The sequence below is a fragment of the Sardina pilchardus genome, chromosome 3, assembly GCF_963854185.1.
Source record: "Sardina pilchardus chromosome 3, fSarPil1.1, whole genome shotgun sequence".
In the NCBI taxonomy this organism is placed as follows: domain Eukaryota; kingdom Metazoa; phylum Chordata; class Actinopteri; order Clupeiformes; family Clupeidae; genus Sardina; species Sardina pilchardus.
The window spans coordinates 31973750-31994597 of NC_084996.1; the positions used below are offsets into that span (position 1 = coordinate 31973750).

Sequence of the window (20848 nt, forward strand, 5' to 3'; positions counted from 1 at the left end):
TCTCTGAAAATGGTCTTAATTAGTTCATGATGAGTTAATGTATAGTTTACTTACCCCTTGGAGTACATTTCAAAAACCTAGAAATCACCATGATCATGTGTAATTGATCATTAATCATAATGATTTTACCACTACCTAATGCTCAAGATGAATTTGTTGTCCATACCTGATGTCATTAATGACATACTATTAATTAATGTTTATTAATGAGATTTTCATGTATAATTAATGCATGAGTTAATGAATTAACTGATGACAATTCATGACATTTAGTTAACATGAATTCATGTGTAATTACTTTTCTTTTTTCTCCATGACGGTGATGTCCAAGATTTTGTCTGACAAAAAGTCATCATGATCATGCTTAATTAATCATGAATCATGATGATGTGCCAACCGTACTTAATGCTTAAGATGATGAGTTATTTATGCATTAATTCATTAATGACAATCAGTTAATTCATGTTAAGTCATAATGATTCATGATATATTAATGGATTAACTAATGCGTAATTCATGCATTAATTCATGCATTGGTTCATGAGAATTCATGTACCCTTATTATAAAGTGTTACCCTATTTTCTTCAATTGCCGTCAAATTTAAACCTGCTGTGGGTAATCTGGTTTCAGGAGCTTGATTAGATAATGGGCCTCAAGTGGTAAGCAAACCATTTCTCCTGAAGAATGTAGATGTCATGCATAACAATACTCAGTGCATTCATGCGGATCCTTGTTTAGTATCTTTATTTTAGTACATTTTACTGTTCTTTTTGGTCATGTTGATTTGTTATTTTACCATCCAGTAGACAGTGTATGTTGTGTGTGGTGTCTTATGGGAATTTCCCCTTGGGGATCAATAAAGTATCTATCTATCTATCTATCTATCTATCAAGGCACAAGTAGGCCTACTCCTCACCTCCCTTGTCATCATTCTGTGTTCAGACCTCCTTTGTTTCCCCACAAGCATTCTATTCACGCACTCCATACAATATACATTCTCCTCAGGGACTCTGTGACGCCACCTCTGTTTTCCTGCTGATTGCCTAATGCTGCCCTGGTACCCTGGATGTGCATAAGACCTACAGCCCCAGAGCATTAGCAGCTGTCATTACAATGGTGGTGGATGACTGGCGCCTCTGCTTGGTCACGATCCTGCGTCACACAGATAGCTTAACGCACCTCACATTTCCTGTGACTTACATAATACTCCAAAGGAAATGACTTGATGATCATCATAGTCAAATTCATATACTGTACAGAAAGGCGACTCCCCTTCCCACTGTATGGTTAGATTATTGACTTTTCACTTTTTCTTATGTATACAACATGTAATTCCATGTCAATCAGTTATAAAACAAAATCAATGAATTACGGCTTGTTGTGTGGTGTGTAATTGTGTAAAATAATAGGCCAAGAAGCATGCAGCCATTTCAGGCGAATATCTATAGTATTCTACTGCTCCTTTAGTCATTGTTGATTGTTGATTGTTGATTTGCTTTTTAATCTTCCTGTTTACATTGTTTACATTGTACTGTATGTTGTGTGTGGTGTCTTAAGCTGCTGGGACCTTGAATTTCCCCTTGGGGATCAATAAAGTATCTATCTATCTATCTATCTATCTATCTATCTATCTATGTTGAAAAGTAGGTGTAGTGTGACATCTAGAGGAAGGCAATGAAACAACAATCTACCAATTCTTAAAGGAATACGCCACCCTAAAATGAAATTAAGCCAGTCTCGGTCACTCCCAGAGTTAGAACAGTAAAAAAAACCCGGTTAAAATCCGTCCGGGCATTGTCCTGCTTTGGGAGCAGCGTTTTTAGCTTTAGCTTAGCACAGTTGCTGTAAATGAAGGGTGTCAGTTAGCACGTCCTCCAAAAAAGTTTTTTTTTTCTAAATATATATTGGGAGACATGTGTTCAGAACAAGTACAAATCATACTGCAAAATCGAACGAGGCTATTACCTGGGCAGATATTTACTTGGAACTATATTCAGCCTCATCACAGGTGAAGCACCGCTAGTCTCACGTAGCACTTGAAAACTCCTAACTTCGACTGGAACTTCACAGAATGGGATTCAAGTGCTGCTGCATGAGACCTTGTGCCTATCTAGCAGTGCTTCGCCTGTGATGAGGCCGAATATAGTTCCAAGTAAATATCTGCCTAGCTAATAGCCTCGTTTGATTTTGCATTATGATGTGTACTCGTTTTAAACACATGGCTCCCAAGATACAGTATGCATGTGTCTATATGTGTGTATGTGCATGTTCTGTGTGTATTCTGTGTGTGTTCTCTTTCTTTCTCTCTCTCTCTGTGTCTGTGTGTGTTCTGTGTGTGTTCTCTCTTTCTCTCTCTCTGTGGGTGTATCTGTGTGTGTGCCTGTGTGTGTGTGTGTTTGTGTGTGTGTGTGCGTGCATGTGTGAGTGTGCACACGCGCGCATGTGTGTACGTGTGTGTGTGTGATCTGATATTGGAGTGACAGTGATGGCAGAGAACACAGTGAACATACAGTATACACAGAGACACATAAAACACACACACAAGCATACACACACACACACACACACACACACACATAGACAGAGAAGCACTCATACACAAAAGCAAGCGCACACATGCACACATTTACATACATAAAAGTTGCAGAAGGGGATGGATTAGGCGATGGAAACAAAAGCGTGATTGATAATTGCGGAGAGAATGTGCAGGACTGAGCGGCGGTCATATTGTGTATCGCTTTGCGGTACATCTAGTTTGTACAATACATATCCTTGAGAATACTCTCTGTCAGGATATTTCTAATATTACTGCCTCAGGCAAAATACCCTTAGCTCGTGACAAAAGGGGGTCACATGACCTTTATTAGAAAGTCATGATCATGGAGAGAACAAATGACAGACAAAGCAAAATTGATGCACAGCACAAAGTTAATTTGACTTAGGCAATTTTAAATGTGTCTTAAAATGGCGACAAGGAGAAGGAAATTGTTCTCTGTAGATTAAGTTATTGACATGATCCAGGGGTCATACCCAACTGGTAAGTATAATGAGAATTTTTATAACATTGGTCAGGCTATAGGCTGAATAGTGATCAGTTATGTTTTGTTTTTATTATATTAAGTCAGCCTTGGGCTACTGTATAAGTGAAATGGGTTGGGTTGGTGAAATAGCATGGTCAGGCTATAGGCTGAATAATGATCAGTTATGTTTTATTTTTATTATATTAAGTCAGCCTTGGGCTACTGTATAAGTGAAATAGCAAGCCCATGAAGCTATCATTCAGAATGGATGATATGGCTACTAAACTTTGTCTTTTCAAAATGTTTCAAATAGCCTACATGGTTTTCTTCTAATATTTCCTTGTTTCTTTTCAAACGAATCATTGTACTTGTAGGATCATCTAGCAGCTAGATCATATTATCCTTACCAGTTACTAACAAGTTAATTGTCAGTCCATAAAGCAACAGTAGTGTTTTTCTTGCATTAATGTAGGCTACCTTTAGCTTAGCTTAACATTAGCACCTTTCTTACACTTGAGCTATAAGAAATAGGGTACTTAACTGGAATTAAATAAAGCATTCCTATAATGTCTAAATGCAGCAAAGTCATTAAACTTTTCCTTTTTGAGTACACTCCTTCATGAAGCCACACTACTTACAGACAACATCAGCCCACCAAACCACTGTATCATCATACGACACTGCCCCATATACACAGCACACTACCCCCCCCCCCCCCCCCCCCCCCAACTGTAACTCTTTGGAGTTTATGCATGCTGTTACAGTAATCCTTCACCTCCACCATAAAACATTGTAGCCTGAAAATGATGCAAATAGTATTTACAAATGCAAAGTAGTATTTAGTATTTTCATAAAATTACCAGAGCATTATGCAATAACCCCACAGTGTTATGATGACTAACACTTAAAAGTGATGACCCAGTGTATATCAGTAGGAGTAGGTTTTCATCACAGTAGTCCTTATCCCCAGTACCATTTGTTGAGATTTGTGAAAACTTGGTAGCTTTTTCTCTCCCGGATATACTGGCATGCCCGACATGCATGCTCCTGTGCAAAGTTGACACCAGTCACTCTGAACTGTTTTCGCCAGTTGAAGAATTGGTGATATTCGGTCTCGTTTACCCCGCGCAGATAGTCTGCCAGCTCTTTGGGGCTATTGAAGTCATCAACATGAATGAAGGCATCTCGTGGTATGAACCTCTCATAGGATTCTCTAGGTGGCCCTAAAACAACGGGCACTGTCCCCCAGCGGAGTGGACTGTACAGTTTCTCAGTCATGTAGTCAATTGCTGTGTGGTCAGAACTCTCAAGTGTATTCTCAAAAGAGAGATAGAACTTGCAGCTTTCTATTGTCTGGGTGTACTCCGCATTACTAAGCACACGGTTAACACCACTCCCAAACGTCTCAACTTCAATGTGCTCCTTAAGTTTGTTGTAATATTTCACTCGAGCGTGATTCTTATTCCAGTTGCTTACAATCCAGCAAACAGTGTTTGTTTTTTTGCTTTTGACAGGAGTGGGCTCCTCAGTGTCTTTAGTTTTACGCTGCAGCTGCTCACGCACAGTAATGTCAGCGTCCCTCCGGTAGCTCATGGTGACATTGAACAAATTGTCCAGCCCTGCAATTCTTTTTGAATTCTGGGGAGACTCAAAGAGCATCCATATCCATTTTTGGAAGGAAGGACGTGGCAGATTGGGAAGATTTGACATATTATCATCAATGTCTCTGTGATGGATGAGCACTCCGTCAGCGATGGAATACAGATTCCTGTCATCAGTGAGATGACAGCCATTGATTTGATATTTTGATGCACAAGAGTTCAGGTCAAATTTTGTCTTAAAAGGCCAAAACCATATGAGGAGGGTGGTGACAGTTTCATTTGCACTTTTCTCCTTAGTAGAGTGGACCACTTCAAGTATCTGATGTGCTGACGTATCTTTCCATTGATACATGTAGAATATTATAGGTAAAACTATGACCAAAATTACAAAAGCACTCCAAGAGCGCAGACCTCCGCCAAGCGAAAACATATTATATGTATTTTGCTAACAAACAGACAAAACAAACTCAGATGAAAACATTACCTCCTTGGCAGAGGTAATAATAATTGATATGTGTTTTAAATCAAACCATATGCTCAGAACAACCCTGAAGATTGCTCAGGGCACTGAGTTAGCTCATCGGTGCACTGCAGCTGAGTGACAAGAGGGGTTCAAAATGAGTGTGGAAAATGGCAAGCTGGCAGATCTGTAGCGGCCACTGTCCTGTGTTTGCCTTTGTCCTGTGTTGTCCTACTGCCCAAGAGAGTGCCCCATCGGTCTGACTGCATGTGATTTATTGCCTGTCACAAGGGGGAGATGCACTTTTTGGGGGTTCCAGTAGATGCCATCACACTGTATGAGGGAGAAGAATACAAGAGTACTGTATGTCAGACACAAAGTAAGATACTAGTATTCATCCCCTCACATCTCCTGACATGGATAGAGTCTTCATTGTACTATAAGGATATTCTTTTTCACACCTACAGTATACATTCCAAAAAGTCAGCAGCATCTGATGTTAAAGGAACCGTATGTAAGAAATGTATTTCAATTAATCATAAAATGTATATTAGTCACTAGACATTAAGAAATCATGCTCATTTCAAATACTTATATATATTCAATTATTTGTTATTGGGTTTCACAAACGATTGCATATATTGACACAGTAAAAACGTGAGCATGAATCAAAATGCATTCAGCAAAATCAATGTATCACAAGTGCCACAAATGTACACACACATGAAATAATACCTATACAATATAGAAAACAAACACATATAACAATAATAATAATAACTAGAAATGCGATTCCAAGGAATTACCAGTGCATGAAATGCAAAAATAGATAGATAATGTAGATATGGTTACTAAGGTGTAGCTAAAGTAAACGTGGTGGTTGCATAGTTTAGTGTGAAGGTAGACAGTTTAAAGCTGAAACATTGCCAGTTCTAACTTAACTAATGATTTCTATTCATGTTAAAATGTTAACTATGGTAACAATGATAACCAGGTTGATTGGTTAACTTAGCTACTGATTTCATGCAGTAATGGTAAAAATGTTAACTATGCTAACAGTGCTAACCAGGTTGATTAGCTAACTTAGCTAATGATTTCTAGCAGTTATGCTAAAAATGCTAACTATGCTAGCAATGCTAACTATGGTAACAATGCTAACTTTACTAACAATGCTAACCAGGTTGATTAGCTAACTTAACCAATGATTTCTAGCAGAAATGCTAAAAATGTTAACTTTGCTAACAATGCTAAATTTGCTAACAATGCTAACCAGGTTGATTAGCTAACTAAGTTGATGATTTTTTGCAGTTATGCTAAAAATGCTAACCATGCTAACTAGCTAACTTGCTAGTGAGGACTTTTATTTTGAAACATTTGTTGCTAGGGTATCCATGGTGGCCACTATCAGTAAACAGGAAGTTACTGCAGTATAATCATGTTGGTTGCTATGGAAACGGTCATAAACGCTTAATTTTAATGGTTGTTATGTTGGTTGCTAGGTACATGGAGGTTTCATGTAGTTGACCGGAGGCATAGTGGATGATAACTGACAGTTGGAATGGTTGAACAGTTTAATAGTTGAGTAGTTTCAATGGTTAAATGATTTAATAGTGTATTATTGCAGTGAGGACTTTTATTTTGAAACAGTTGTGGACAGAGAAAACAGTTAAAAGGATATGTAGTCTTCTGAGAGACTGTATGCTTAAAGCCAGAGAAACTGACAGTTGGTGCCCAGGTGGCCGGCCACCTGGCGTAAGATTCTAATTGCTGCCGTGATGTCATAATGAGCAATGTTAAGTCTATGGGGGGAATTGTAATAGTTTTTAACTAATAGTTTAAAAAGTATAAAAGTTACAAAGTTGAAAAATACAAAGCACACATGGCATAAGCAAGACCTACGCAACAAAGTTTGAATGAAGTTTCTACGTTAAACGGTTCAAGCTGAATTGCGTGCGTTAGAAGAAGAACTAGAAATGCAATTCCAAGGAATTACCAGTGCATGAAAATGCAAAAATAGATAGATGATGTAGATATGGTTACTAAGGTGTAGCTAGGGTAAACATGGTGGTTGCATAGTTTACAGAGAGTTGATAGTGTGAAGGTAGACAGTTTAAAGATTAAACATTCCAGTTCTAACTTAACTAATGATTTCTATTCATGTTAAAATGTTGATTAGCTAACTTTGCTAATGATTTCTAGCAGTTACGCTAAAAATGCTAATTATGTTAGCAATGCTAACTTTACTTACAATGCTAACCAGGTTGATTAGCTAACTTAACCGATGATTTCTAGCAGTAATGCTAAAAATGCTAACTATGCTAACAATGCTAAATTTGCTAACAATGCTAACCAGGTTGATTAGCTAACTTAGTTGATGATTTTTTGCAGTTATGCTAAAAATGCTAACTTCGTAACCATGCTAACTAGCTAACTTGCTAGTGAGGACTTTTATTTTGAAACATTTGTTGCTAGGGTATCCATGGTGGCCACTATCAGGAAACAAGAAGTTACTGCAGTAAAATTATGTTGGTTGCTATGGAAACAGTCATAAACACTTCATTTTAATGGTTGCTATGTTGGTTGCTAGGTACATGGAGGTTTCATGTAGTTGACTGGAGGCATAGTGGATGATAACTGACAGTTGGAATGGTTGAACAGTTCAATAGTTGAGTAGTTTCAATGGTTAAATGATTTAATAGTGTATTATTGCAGTGAGGACCTTTATTTTGAAACAGTTGTGGACAGAGGAAGTAGTGAAACAGGATCTGTAGTCTTAATGAGATTGTATGCTTAAAGCCTGAGACAGAAGGTGCCTCTCATAGCGTTTACGCGTCCTCTCTCGCTCCTCACTGATCTACATAAAGAATGATGGAGCGGCAACAATGGGATAGTCTAGCCCTTCTTCTATCTTTCTTTATGTAGATCATTGAGGAGCGAGGGAGGACATATAAACGCTGCTTGAGAGGGACCCACAGTAAATACTTTAAAAGTTGTATGTAGATAGTCTAATTAATGTTGATAGACAGAATGTTTAATGGATGTTGATAGGCAGATTGTTTAATAGATATTGATTGACAGTTTAATGGGTGGATGAGTGAATGGTCTGAAGAAGATGAATGGATAGAAGGTTGGATGGAATGTGCCTTATATTCTTGTTAAGAGAGACACTGATACAGCTCTCTGAGAGTAATTGACACAGGTGTAATCAATTTAACTGGCTAGTCTTAAGAGAGCCAGAGTAGGCTACTCTTAAAGCCTGAGACAGAGTAAATAATTTAAAAGTTGAATGTAGATAGTCTAATTAATGTTGATAGACAGAGAGTTTAATGGATGTTGATAGACAGATTGTTTAATAGATGTTGATAGACAGTTTAATGGGTGGATGAGTGAATGGTCTGAAGAAGATGAATGGATAGAATGTTAGATGGAATGTGCCTTATATTCTTGTAGAATGGAGAGACACAGCTCTCTACTGAGAGTAGTGGATACAGATACAGGTGTAATCAATTTAACTGGCTAGTCTTAAGAGAGCCAGCCTGAGACAGAGTAGATTGTTTAAAAGTTCAATGTAGAGCGTCTAATTGATGTTGTTGATAGGCAGACTGTTTAGAATGGGTGGATGAGTGAATGGTTTGAAGAAGATGAATGGATATAAAGTTGGATGGAATTAGGAGGACTTATTTTGATACTGTTGTGCGCAGAGGATACAGGGGAACAGAATATGTAGTCTTCAGAGAGGAGCCTGAGAGAAACTGACAGTTGGTGCCCAGGTGGCTGACCAGCTGGGGTAACATTCTAATTGCTGCCGTGATGTCATAATGAGCAATGTTAAGTCTATGGGGAAAATGGTGATAGTTTTTAACTAATAGTTTAAAAAGTATAAAAGTTACAAAGTTGAAAAATACAAAGCACATATGGCATAAGCAAGACCTACGCAACAAAGTTTGAATGAAGTTTCTACGTTAAACGGTTGAAGCTGAATTGCGAGCGTTAGAAGAAGAAGTTTAATAACTAGAAATGCAATTCCAAGGAATTACCAGTGCATGAAAATGCAAAAATAGATAGATAATGTAGATATGGTTACTAAGGTGTAGCTAGGGTAAACATGGTGGTTGCATAGTTTACAGAGAGTTGATAGTGTGAAGGTAGACAGTTTAAAGATGAAACATTCCAGTTCTAACTTAACTAATGATTTCTATTCATGTTAAAATGTTGATTAGCTAACTTAGCTAATGATTTCTAGCAGTTATGCTAAAAATGTTAATTATGCTAGCAATGCTAACTTTACTAACAATGCTAACCAGGTTGATTAGCTAACTTAACCGATGATTTCTAGCAGTAATGCTAAAAATGCTAACTATGCTAACAATGCTAAATTTGCTAAAAATGCTAACCAGGTTGATTAGCTAACTTAGTTGATGATTTTTTGCAGTTATGTTAAAAATGCTAACTATGCTAACAATGCTAACTATGCTTACCATGCTAACTAGCTAACTTGCTAGTGAGGACTTTTATTTTGAAACATTTGTTGCTAGGGTATCCATGGTGGCCACTATCAGGAAACAAGAAGTTACTGCAGTATAATCATGTTGGTTGCTATGGAAACAGTCAAAAACACTTAATTTTAATGGTTGCTATGTTGGTTGCTAGGTACATGGAGGTTTCATGTAGTTGACTGGAGGCATAGTGGATGATAACTGACAGTTGGAATGGTTGAACAGTTCAATAGTTGAGTAGTTTCAATGGTTAAATGATTTAATAGTGTATTATTGCAGTGAGGACCTTTATTTTGAAACAGTTGTGGACAGAGGAAGTAGTGAAACAGGATCTGTAGTCTTAATGAGATTGTATGCTTAAAGCCTGAGACAGAAGGTGCCTCTCAAAGCGTTTATGCGTCCTCTCTCGCTCCTCACTGATCTACATGAAGAATGATGGAGCGGCAACAATGGGATAGTCTAGCGGCCCTTCTTCTATCTTTCTTTATGTAGATCATTGAGGATCGAGGAGCGAGGGAGGACATATAAACGCTGCTTGAGAGGGACCCACAGTAAATACTTTAAAAGTTGTATGTAGATAGTCTAATTAATGTTGATAGATAGAATGTTTAATGGATGTTGATAGGCAGATTGTTTAATAGATATTGATTGACAGTTTAATGGGTGGATGAGTGAATGGTCTGAAGAAGATGAATGGATAGAAGGTTGGATGGAATGTGCCTTATATTCTTGTTAAGAGAGACACTGATACAGCTCTCTGAGAGTAGTTGACACAGGTGTAATCAATTTAACTGGCTAGTCTTAAGAGAGCCAGAATATCTTAAAGCCTGAGACAGAGTAAATAATTTAAAAGTTGAATGTAGATAGTCTAATTAATGTTGATAGACAGAGAGTTTAATGGATGTTGATAGACAGATTGTTTAATAGATGTTGATAGACAGTTTAATGGGTGGATGAGAGAATGGTCTGAAGAAGATGAATGGATAGAATGTTGGATGGAATGTGCCTTATATTCTTGTAGAATGGAGAGACACAGCTCTCTACTGAGAGTAGTGGATACAGATACAGGTGTAATCAATTTAACTGGCTAGTCTTAAGAGAGCCAGCCTGAGACAGAGTAGATTGTTTAAAAGTTCAATGTAGAGCGTCTAATTGATGTTGTTGATAGGCAGACTGTTTAGAATGGGTGGATGAGTGAATGGTTTGAAGAAGATGAATGGATATAAAGTTGGATGGAATTAGGAGGACTGTTGTGCGCAGAGGATACAGGGGAACAGAATATGTAGTCTTCAGAGAGGAGCCTGAGAGAAACTGACAGTTGGTGCCCAGGTGGCTGACCAGCTGGGGTAACATTCTAATTGCTGCCGTGATGTCATAATGAGCAATGTTAAGTCTATGGGGGAAATGGTGATAGTTTTTAACTAATAGTTTAAAAAGTATAAAAGTTACAAAGTTGAAAAATACAAAGCACATATGGCATAAGCAAGACCTACGCAACAAAGTTTGAATGAAGTTTCTACTGTAAACGGTTGAAGCTGAATTGCGAGCGTTAGAAGAAGAAGTTTAATAATAACTAGAAATGCAATTCCAAGGAATTACCAGTGCATGAAAATGCAAAAATAGATAGATAATGTAGATATGGTTACTAAGGTGTAGCTAGGGTAGACATGGTGGTTGCATAGTTTACAGAGAGTTGATAGTGTGAAGGTAGACAGTTTAAAGATGAAACGTTCCAGTTCTAACTTAACTAATGATTTCTATTCATGTTAAAATGTTGATTAGCTAACTTAGCTAATGATTTCTAGCAGTTACGCTAAAAATGCTTATTATGCTAGCAATGCTAACTTTACTAAAAATGCTAACCAGGTTGATTAGCTAACTTAACCGATGATTCCTAGCAGTAATGCTAAAAATGCAAACTATGCTAACAATGCTAAATTTGCTAACAATGCTAACCAGGTTGATTAGCTTACTTAGTTTATCATTTTTTGCAGTTATGCTAAAAATGCTAACAATGCTAACTATGCTAACCATGCTAACTAGCTAACTTGCTAGTGAGGACTTTTATTTTGAAACATTTGTTGCTAGGGTATCCATGGTGGCCACTATCAGGAAACAAGAAGTTACTGCAGTATAATCATGTTGGTTGCTATGGAAACGGTCATAAACACTTAATTTTAATGGTTGCTATGTTGGTTGCTAGGTACATGGAGGTTTCATGTAGTTGACTGGAGGCATAGTGGATGATAACTGACAGTTGGAATGGTTGAACAGTTCAATAGTTGAGTAGTTTCAGTGGTTAAATGATTTAATAGTGTATTATTGCAGTGAGGACCTTTATTTTGAAACAGTTGTGGACAGAGGAAGTAGTGAAACAGGATCTGTAGTCTTAATGAGATTGTATGCTTAAAGCCTGAGACAGAAGGTGCCTCTCATATATAGCGTTTACGCGTCCTCTCTCGCTCCTCACTGATCTACATAAAGAATGATGGAGCGGCAACAATGGGATAGTCTAGCCCTTCTTCTATCTTTCTTTATGTAGATCATTGAGGATCGAGGAGCGAGGGAGGACATATAAACACTGCTTGAGAGGGACCCACAGTAAATACTTTAAAAGTTGTATATAGTCTAATTAATGTTGATAGACAGAATGTTTAATGGATGTTGATAGGCAGATTGTTTAATAGATATTGATTGACAGTTTAATGGGTGGATGAGTGAATGGTCTGAAGAAGATGAATGGATAGAAGGTTGGATGGAATGTGCCTTATATTCTTGTTAAGAGAGACACTGATACAGCTCTCTGAGAGTAGTTGACACAGGTGTAATCAATTTAACTGGCTAGTCTTAAGAGAGCCAGCGTGTACTCTTAAAGCCTGAGACAGTAAATAATTTAAAAGTTGAATGTAGATAGTCTAATTAATGTTGATAGACAGAGAGTTTAATGGATGTTGATAGACAGATTGTTTAATAGATGTTGATAGACAGTTTAATGGGTGGATGAGTGAATGGTCTGAAGAAGATGAATGGATAGAATGTTGGATGGAATGTGCCTTATATTCTTGTAGAATGGAGAGACACAGCTCTCTACTGAGAGTAGTGGATACAGATACAGGTGTAATCAATTTAACTGGCTAGTCTTAAGAGAGCCAGCCTGAGACAGAGTAGATTGTTTAAAAGTTCAATGTAGAGCGTCTAATTGATGTTGTTGATAGGCAGACTGTTTAGAATGGGTGGATGAGTGAATGGTTTGAAGAAGATGAATGGATATAAAGTTGGATGGAATTAGGAGGACTTATTTTGATACTGTTGTGCGCAGAGGATACAGGGGAACAGAATATGTAGTCTTCAGAGAGGAGCCTGAGAGAAACTGACAGTTGGTGCCCAGGTGGCTGACCAGCTGGGGTAACATTCTAATTGCTGCCGTGATGTCATAATGAGCAATGTTAAGTCTATGGGGGAAATGGTGATAGTTTTTAACTAATAGTTTAAAAAGTATAAAAGTTACAAAGTTGAAAAATACAAAGCACATATGGCATAAGCAAGACCTACGCAACAAAGTTTGAATGAAGTTTCTACGTTAAACGGTTGAAGCTGAATTGCGAGCGTTAGAAGAAGAAGTTTAATAACTAGAAATGCAATTCCAAGGAATTACCAGTGCATGAAAATGCAAAAAAGATAGATAATGTAGATATGGTTACTAAGGAGTAGCTAGGGTAAACATGGTGGTTGCATAGTTTACAGAGAGTTGATAGTGTGAAGGTAGACAGTTTAAAGTTGAAACATTCCAGTTCTAACTGAACTAATGATTTCTATTCATGTTAAAATGTTGATTAGCTAACTTAGCTAATGATTTCTAGCAGTTGTGCTAAAAATGTTAATTATGCTAGCAATGCTAACTTTACTAACGATGCTAACCAGGTTGATTAGCTAACTTAACCGATGATTTTTTGCAGTTATGCTAAAAATGCTAGCTATGCTAACAATGCTAACCATGCTAACTAGATAACTTGCTAGTGAGGACATTTATTTTGAAACATTTGTTGCTAGGGTATCCATGGTGGCCACTATCAGGAAACAAGAAGTTACTGCAGTATAATCATGTTGGTTGCTATGGAAACAGTCATAAACGCTTAATTTGAATGGTTGCTATGTTGGTTGCTAGGTACATGGAGGTTTCATGTAGTTGACTGGAGGCATAGTTGATGATAACTGACAGTTGGAATGGTTGAACCGTTAAATAGTTGAGTAGTTTCAATGGTTAAATGATTTAATAGTGTATTATGCAGTGAGGACTTTTATTTTGAAACAGTTGTGGACAGAGGAAACAGTTAACAGGATATGTAGTCTTCAGAGAGATTGTATGCTTAAAGCCAGAGAAACTGACAGTTGATACAGGTGTAATCAATTTAACTGGCTAGTCTTAAGAGAGCCAGAGTGTTACTTAAAGCCTGAGACAGAGTAAATCATTTAAAAGTTGAATGAAGATAGTCTAATTAATGTTGATAGAGAGTTTAATGGATGTTGATAGACAGTTTAATGGGTGGATGAGTGAATAGTCTGAAGAAGATGAATGGATAGAAAGTTGGATGGAATGTGCCTTATATTCTTGTAGAATGGAGAGACACAGCTCTACTGAGAGTAGTGGATACAGATACAGGTGTAATCAATTTAACTGGCTAGTCTTAAGAGAGCCAGAGACAGAGCTTGCTTACTTTGCTTAAAGCCTGAGAGTAGATTGTTTAAAAGTTGAATGTAGATCGTCTAATTGATGTTGATAGGCAGACTGTTTAGAATGGGTGGATGAGTGAATGGTTTGAAGAAGATGAATGGATAGAAAGTTGGATGGAATTAGGAAGACTTATGTTGATACAGTTGATACAGGGGAACAGAAAATGTAGTCTCAAGAGCCTGAGAGAGAGAGAGAGCTGCTGCACCTGGACTGGCCACCTGGCGTAACATTCTAATTGCTGCCGTGATGTCATAATGAGCAATGTTAAGTCTATGGGGACATTTTTAATAGTTTTTAATTTATAGTTTAAAAAGTATAAAAGTTACAAAGTTAAAAAATACATTGCGCTGATGTCCTAAGCAAGACCTTCGTAACACAGTTTGAATGAAGTTTCTACGTTAAACGGTTCAAGCTGAATTGCGTGCGTTAGAAGAAGAATAATAAGAAGTAGTAGAAGAAGAAGAAGCCTAGGAAGAACAGTACAGTGCATTTTCATGCACTGTAATAACTAGAAATGCAATTCCAAGGAATTACCAGTGCATGAAAATGCAAAAATAGATAGATAATGTAGATATGGTTACTAAGATGTAGCTAGGGTAAACATGGTGGTTGCATAGTTTACAGAGAGTTGATAGTGTGAAGGTAGACAGTAGATGAAACATTCCAGTTCTAACTTAACTAATGATTTATATTCATGTTAAAATGTTGATTAGCTAACTTAGCTAATGATTTCTAGCAGTTATGCTAAAAATGCTAATTATGCTAGCAATGCTAACTTTACTAACAATGCTAACCAGGTTGATTAGCTAACTTATCCGATGATTTCTAGCAGTAATGCTAAAAATGCTAACTATGCTAACAATGCTAAATTTGCTAACAATGCTAACCAGTTTGATTAGCTAACTTAGTTAATGATTTTTTGCAGTTATGCTAAAAATGCTAACTATGCTAACAATGCTAACCATGCTAACTAGCTAACTTGCTAGTGAGGACTTTTATTTTGAAACATTTGTTGCTAGGGTATCCATGGTGGCCACTATCAGGAAACAAGAAGTTACTGCAGTATAATCATGTTGGTTGCTATGGAAACGGTCATAAACACTTAATTTTAATGGTTGCTATGTTGGTTGCTAGGTACATGGAGGTTTCATGTAGTTGACCGGAGGCATAGTGGATGATAACTGACAGTTGGAATGGTTGAACAGTTCAATAGTTGAGTAGTTTCAATGGTTAAATGATTTAATAGTGTATTATTGCAGTGAGGACTTTTATTTTGAAACAGTTGTGGACAGAGGAAGTAGTGAAACAGGATCTGTAGTCTTAATGAGATTGTATGCTTAAAGTCTTAGACAGAAGGTGCCTCTCATATAGCGTTTACGTGTCTTCTCTCGCTCCTCGATCCTCACTGATCTACATAAAGAATGATGGAGCGGCAACAATGGGATAGTCTAGCCCTTCTTCTATCTTTCTTTATGTAGATCAGTGAGGAGCGAGGAGCGAGGGAGGACATATAAACGCTGCTTGAGAGGCACCCACAGTAAATACTTTAAAAGTTGTATGTAGATAGTCTAATTAATGTTGATAGACAGAATGTTTAATGGATGTTGATAGGCAGATTGTTTAATAGATATTGATTGACAGTTTAATGGGTGGATGAGTGAATGGTCTGAAGAAGATGAATGGATAGAAGGTTGGATGGAATGTGCCTTATATTCTTGTTAAGAGAGACACTGATACAGCTCTGTGAGAGTAGTTGATACAGGTGTAATCAATTTAACTGGCTAGTCTTAAGAGAGCCAGAGAGACAGAGTAAATAATTTAAAAGTTGAATGTAGATAGTCTAATTAATGTTGATAGACAGAGAGTTTAATGGATGTTGATAGGCAGATTGTTTAATAGATGTTGATAGACAGTTTAATGGGTGGATGAGTGAATGGTCTGAAGAAGATGAATGGATAGAAAGTTGGATGGAATGTGCCTTATATTCTTGTAGAGTGGAGAGACACAGCTCTCTACTGAGAGTGGTGGATACAGATACAGGTGTAATCAATTTAACTGGCTAGTCTTAAGATCCAGAGTGTATCCTTAAAGCCTGAGACAGAGTAGATTGTTTAAAAGTTGAATGTAGATCGTCTAATTGATGTTGATAGGCAGACTGTTTAGAATGGGTGGATGAGTGAATGGTTTGAAGAAGATGAATGGATAGAAAGTTGGATGGAATTAGGAAGACTTATGTTGATACAGTTGATACAGGGGAACAGAAAATGTAGTCTCAAGAGAGCCAGTGTGCCTGAGAGAGAGAGAGGAGCTGCTGCACCTGGACTGGCCACCTGGCGTAACATTCTAATTGCTGCCGTGATGTCATAATGAGCAATGTTAAGTCTATGGGGAAATGTTTAATAGTTTTTAATTTACAGTTTAAAAAGTATAAAAGTTACAAAGTTTAAAAATATATTGCACAGGTCTCCTTAGTAAGACCTACGTAGCAAAGTTTGAATCAAGTTTCTACGTTAAACGGTTCAAGCTGAATTGCGAGCGTTAGAAGAAAAAGAAAAATAATAATAACTAGAAATGCAATTCCAAGGAATTACCAGTGCATGAAAATGCAAAAATAGATAGATAATGTAGATATGGTTACTAAGGTGTAGCTAGGGTAAACATGGTGGTTGCATAGTTTACAGAGAGTTGATAGTGTGAAGGTAGACAGTTTAAAGATGAAACATTCCAGTTCTAACTTAACTAATGATTTCTATTCATGTTAAAATGTTGATTAGCTAACTTAGCTAATGATTTCTAACAGTTACGCTAAAAATGCTAATTATGCTAGCAATGCTAACTTTACTAACAATGCTAACCAGGTTGATTAGCTAACTTAACCGATGATTTCTAGCATTAATGCTAAAAATGCTAACTATGCTAACAATGCTAAATTTGCTAACAATGCTAACCAGGTTGATTAGCTAACTTAGTTGATGATTTTTTGCAGTTATGCTAAAAATGCTAACTATGTTAACAATGCTAACTATGCTAACCATGCTAACTTGCTAGTGAGGACTTTTATTTTGAAACATTTGTTGCTAGGGTATCCATGGTGGGCACTATCAGGAAACAAGAAGTTACTGCAGTATAATCATGTTGGTTGCTATGGAAACGGTCATAAACACTTAATTTTAATGGTTGCTATGTTGGTTGCTAGGTACATGGAGGTTTCATGTAGTTGACTGGAGGCATAGTGGATGATAACTGACAGTTGGAATGGTTGAACAGTTCAATAGTTGAGTAGTTTCAATGGTTAAATGATTTAATAGTGTATTATTGCAGTGAGGACTTTTATTTTGAAACAGTTGTGGACAGAGGAAACAGTTAACAGGATATGTAGTCTTCTGAGAGACTGTATGCTTAAAGCCAGAGAAACTGACAGTTGGTGCCCAGGTGGCCGGCCACCTGGCGTAAGATTCTAATTGCTGCCATGATGTCATAATGAGCAATGTTAAGTCTATGGGGGAAATTGTAATAGTTTTTAACTAATAGTTTAAAAAGTATAAAAGTTACAAAGTTGAAAAATACAAAGCACACATGGCATAAGCAAGACCTACGCAACAAAGTTTGAATGAAGTTTATACGTTAAACGGTTCAAGCTGAATTGCGTGCGTTAGAAGAAGAATAATAAAAAGTTGAAGAAGCCTAGGAAGAACAGTACAGTGCATTTTCATGCACTGTAATAAGAAACCTAGGAAGAACAATATAGTGCATTTTCATGCACTATAATAATAAGAAGAATAGGAAGAACAGTACAGTGCATTTTCATGCACTGTAATAATAAGAAGAATAGGAAGAACAGTACAGTGCATTTTCATGCACTGTAATAACTAGAAATGCAATTCCAAGGAATTACCAGTGCATGAAATGCAAAAATAGATAGATAATGTAGATGTGGTTATTAAGGTGTAGCTAGGGTAAACATGGTGGTTGCATAGTTTACAGAGAGTTGATAGTGTGAAGGTAGACAGTTTAAAGCTGAAACATTCCCAGTTCTAACTTAACTAATGATTACTATTCATGTTAAAATGTTAACTATGGTAACAATGATATTCAGGTTGATTGGTTAACTTAGCTACTGATTTCATGCAGTAATGGTAAAAATGTTAACTATGCTAACTATGCTCACAGTGCTAACCAGGTTGATTAGCTAACTTAGCTAATGATTTCTAGCAGTTATGCTAAAAATGCTAACTATGGTAGCAATGCTAACTTAAACTAACAATGCTAACCAGGTTGATTAGCTAACTTAACTGATGATTTCTAGAAATAATGTTAAAAATGCTAACTATGCTAACAATGCTAACATTGCTAACAATGCTAACTTGCTAGTGAGGACTTTTATTTTGAAACATTTGTTGCTAGGGTATCCATGGTGGCCACTATCAGGAAACAAGAAGTTACTGCAGTATAATCATGTTGGTTGCTATGGAAACAGTCATAAACGCTTAATTTTAATGGTTGCTATGTTGGTTGCTAGGTACATGGAGTTTTCGTGTAGTTGACTGGAAGCATAGTTGATAACTGACAGTTGGAATGGTTGAACAGTTAAATAGTTGAGTAGTTACAATGGTTAAATGATTTAATAGTGTATTATTGCAGTGAGGACCTTTATTTTGAAACAGTTGTGGACAGAGGAAGTAGTGAAACAGGATCTGTAGTCTTAATGAGATTGTATGCTTAAAGCCTGAGACAGAAGGTGCCTCTCATATAGCGTTTACGCGTCCTCTCTCGCTCCTCGATCCTCACTGATCTACATAAAGAATGATGGAGCGGCAACAATGGGATAGTCTATCCCTTCTTCTATCTTTCTTTATGTAGATCATTGAGGATCGAGGAGCGAGGGAGGACATATAAACGCTGCTTGAGAGGCACCCACAGTAAATACTTTAAAAGTTGTATGTAGATAGTCTAATTAATGTTGATAGACAGAATGTTTCATGGATGTTGATAGGCAGATTGTTTAATAGATATTGATTGACAGTTTAATGGGTGGATGAGTGAATGGTCTGAAGAAGATGAATGGATAGAAGGTTGGATGGAATGTGCCTTATATTCTTGTTAAGAGAGACACTGATACAGCTCTCTGAGAGTAGTTGACACAGGTGTAATTAATTTAACTGGCTAGTCTTAAGAGAGCCAGATTACTCTTAAAGCCTGAGACAGAGTAAATAATTTAAAAGTTGAATGTAGATAGTCTAATTAATGTTGATAGACAGAGAGTTTAATGGATGTTGATAGACAGATTGTTTAATAGATGTTGATAGACAGTTTAATGGGTGGATGAGTGAATGGTCTGAAGAAGATGAATGGATAGAATGTTGGATGGAATGTGCCTTATATTCTTGTAGAATGGAGAGACACAGCTCTCTACTGAGAGTAGTGGATACAAATACAGGTGTAATCAATTTAACTGGCTAGTCTTAAGAGAGCCAGCCTGAGACAGAGTAGATTATTTAAAAGTTGAATGTAGAGCGTCTAATTGATGTTTATAGGCAGACTGTTTAAAATGGGTGGATGAGTGAATGGTTTGAAGAAGATGAATGGATATAAAGTTGGATGGAATTAGGAGGACTTATTTTGATACTGTTGTGCGCAGAGGATACAGGGGAACAGAATATGTAGTCTTCAGAGAGATTGTAAAGCCTGAGAGAAACTGACAGTTGGTGCCCAGGTGGCCGGCCACCTGGCGTAAGATTCTAATTGCTGCCGTGATGTCATAATGAGCAATGTTAAGTCTATGGGGGAAATTGTAATAGTTTTTAACTAATAGTTTAAAAAGTATAAAAGTTACAAAGTTGAAAAATACAAAGCACACATCGCGTAAGTAAGACCTACGCGACATAGTTTGAATGGAGTTTCTACGTTAAGCGGTTGAAGCTGAATTGCGTGCGTTAGAAGAAGAAGAATAAGAAGCCTAGGAAGAACAGTACAGTGCATTTTCATGCACTGTAATAATAAGAAGAATAGGAAGAACAGTACAGTGCATTTTCATGCACTGTAATAATATTACGCTAGAAATTAAAATGAAGACAGAGAAAGAGAAAAAAAGACAGAATTAAAACAAACAAACAAAAGAACAGGTGGGAAGGAGGGGGGAGGTGGAAGGCATTACAGAAGTAGTCTGAAGGGCTGCCATATCCTGTTGTGTTTCTGACATGAGCCTCTGCTACCGCATGAGTTTCTAGTTTTCACTTAATGCACAGTATAGTTTTTTAAGGTTTGTCTAAAATGGCACAGCGCCTGCTTTAGAGGCCACTGTTCCCACTTAGTTTGACCTGTAATCAAAGGCTTGACCTCTCTGGAAGGCTGAGACACAGCAGGTTCAGTAGAGACCATCAGGATAACTGTGTGATGTACTGACACAGGGCCACAGAGGCTAGAATATAGTTTTTTCTTCCAGGGGGATTGCAAGCAGCTCTAAACTGACCATATATCAGCCCTCTAAGTCATATGTACTAACCTAGAAACGAAATTGAGCCCCAGCACCAGGTCTTGT

General features: G+C 37.2%; 1 protein-coding gene across 3 annotated transcripts in view; it reads right to left on the bottom strand.

Annotated features, from left to right (window-relative positions):
* Positions 1–3752: 3752 nt before the first annotated feature.
* Positions 3753–20848, bottom strand: part of zgc:165582 (uncharacterized protein LOC100124609 homolog) — a 36419-nt gene continuing 19323 nt past the window's right edge. For all 3 annotated transcript variants that reach the window (XM_062532904.1, XM_062532902.1, XM_062532903.1), the window contains one exon: positions 3753–5415. In XM_062532904.1, the coding sequence (XP_062388888.1) occupies positions 3982–5052 (1071 nt within the window). In that variant the 5' untranslated portion in view covers positions 5053–5415 and the 3' untranslated portion in view covers positions 3753–3981. The remainder of the gene's footprint in view (positions 5416–20848) is intronic.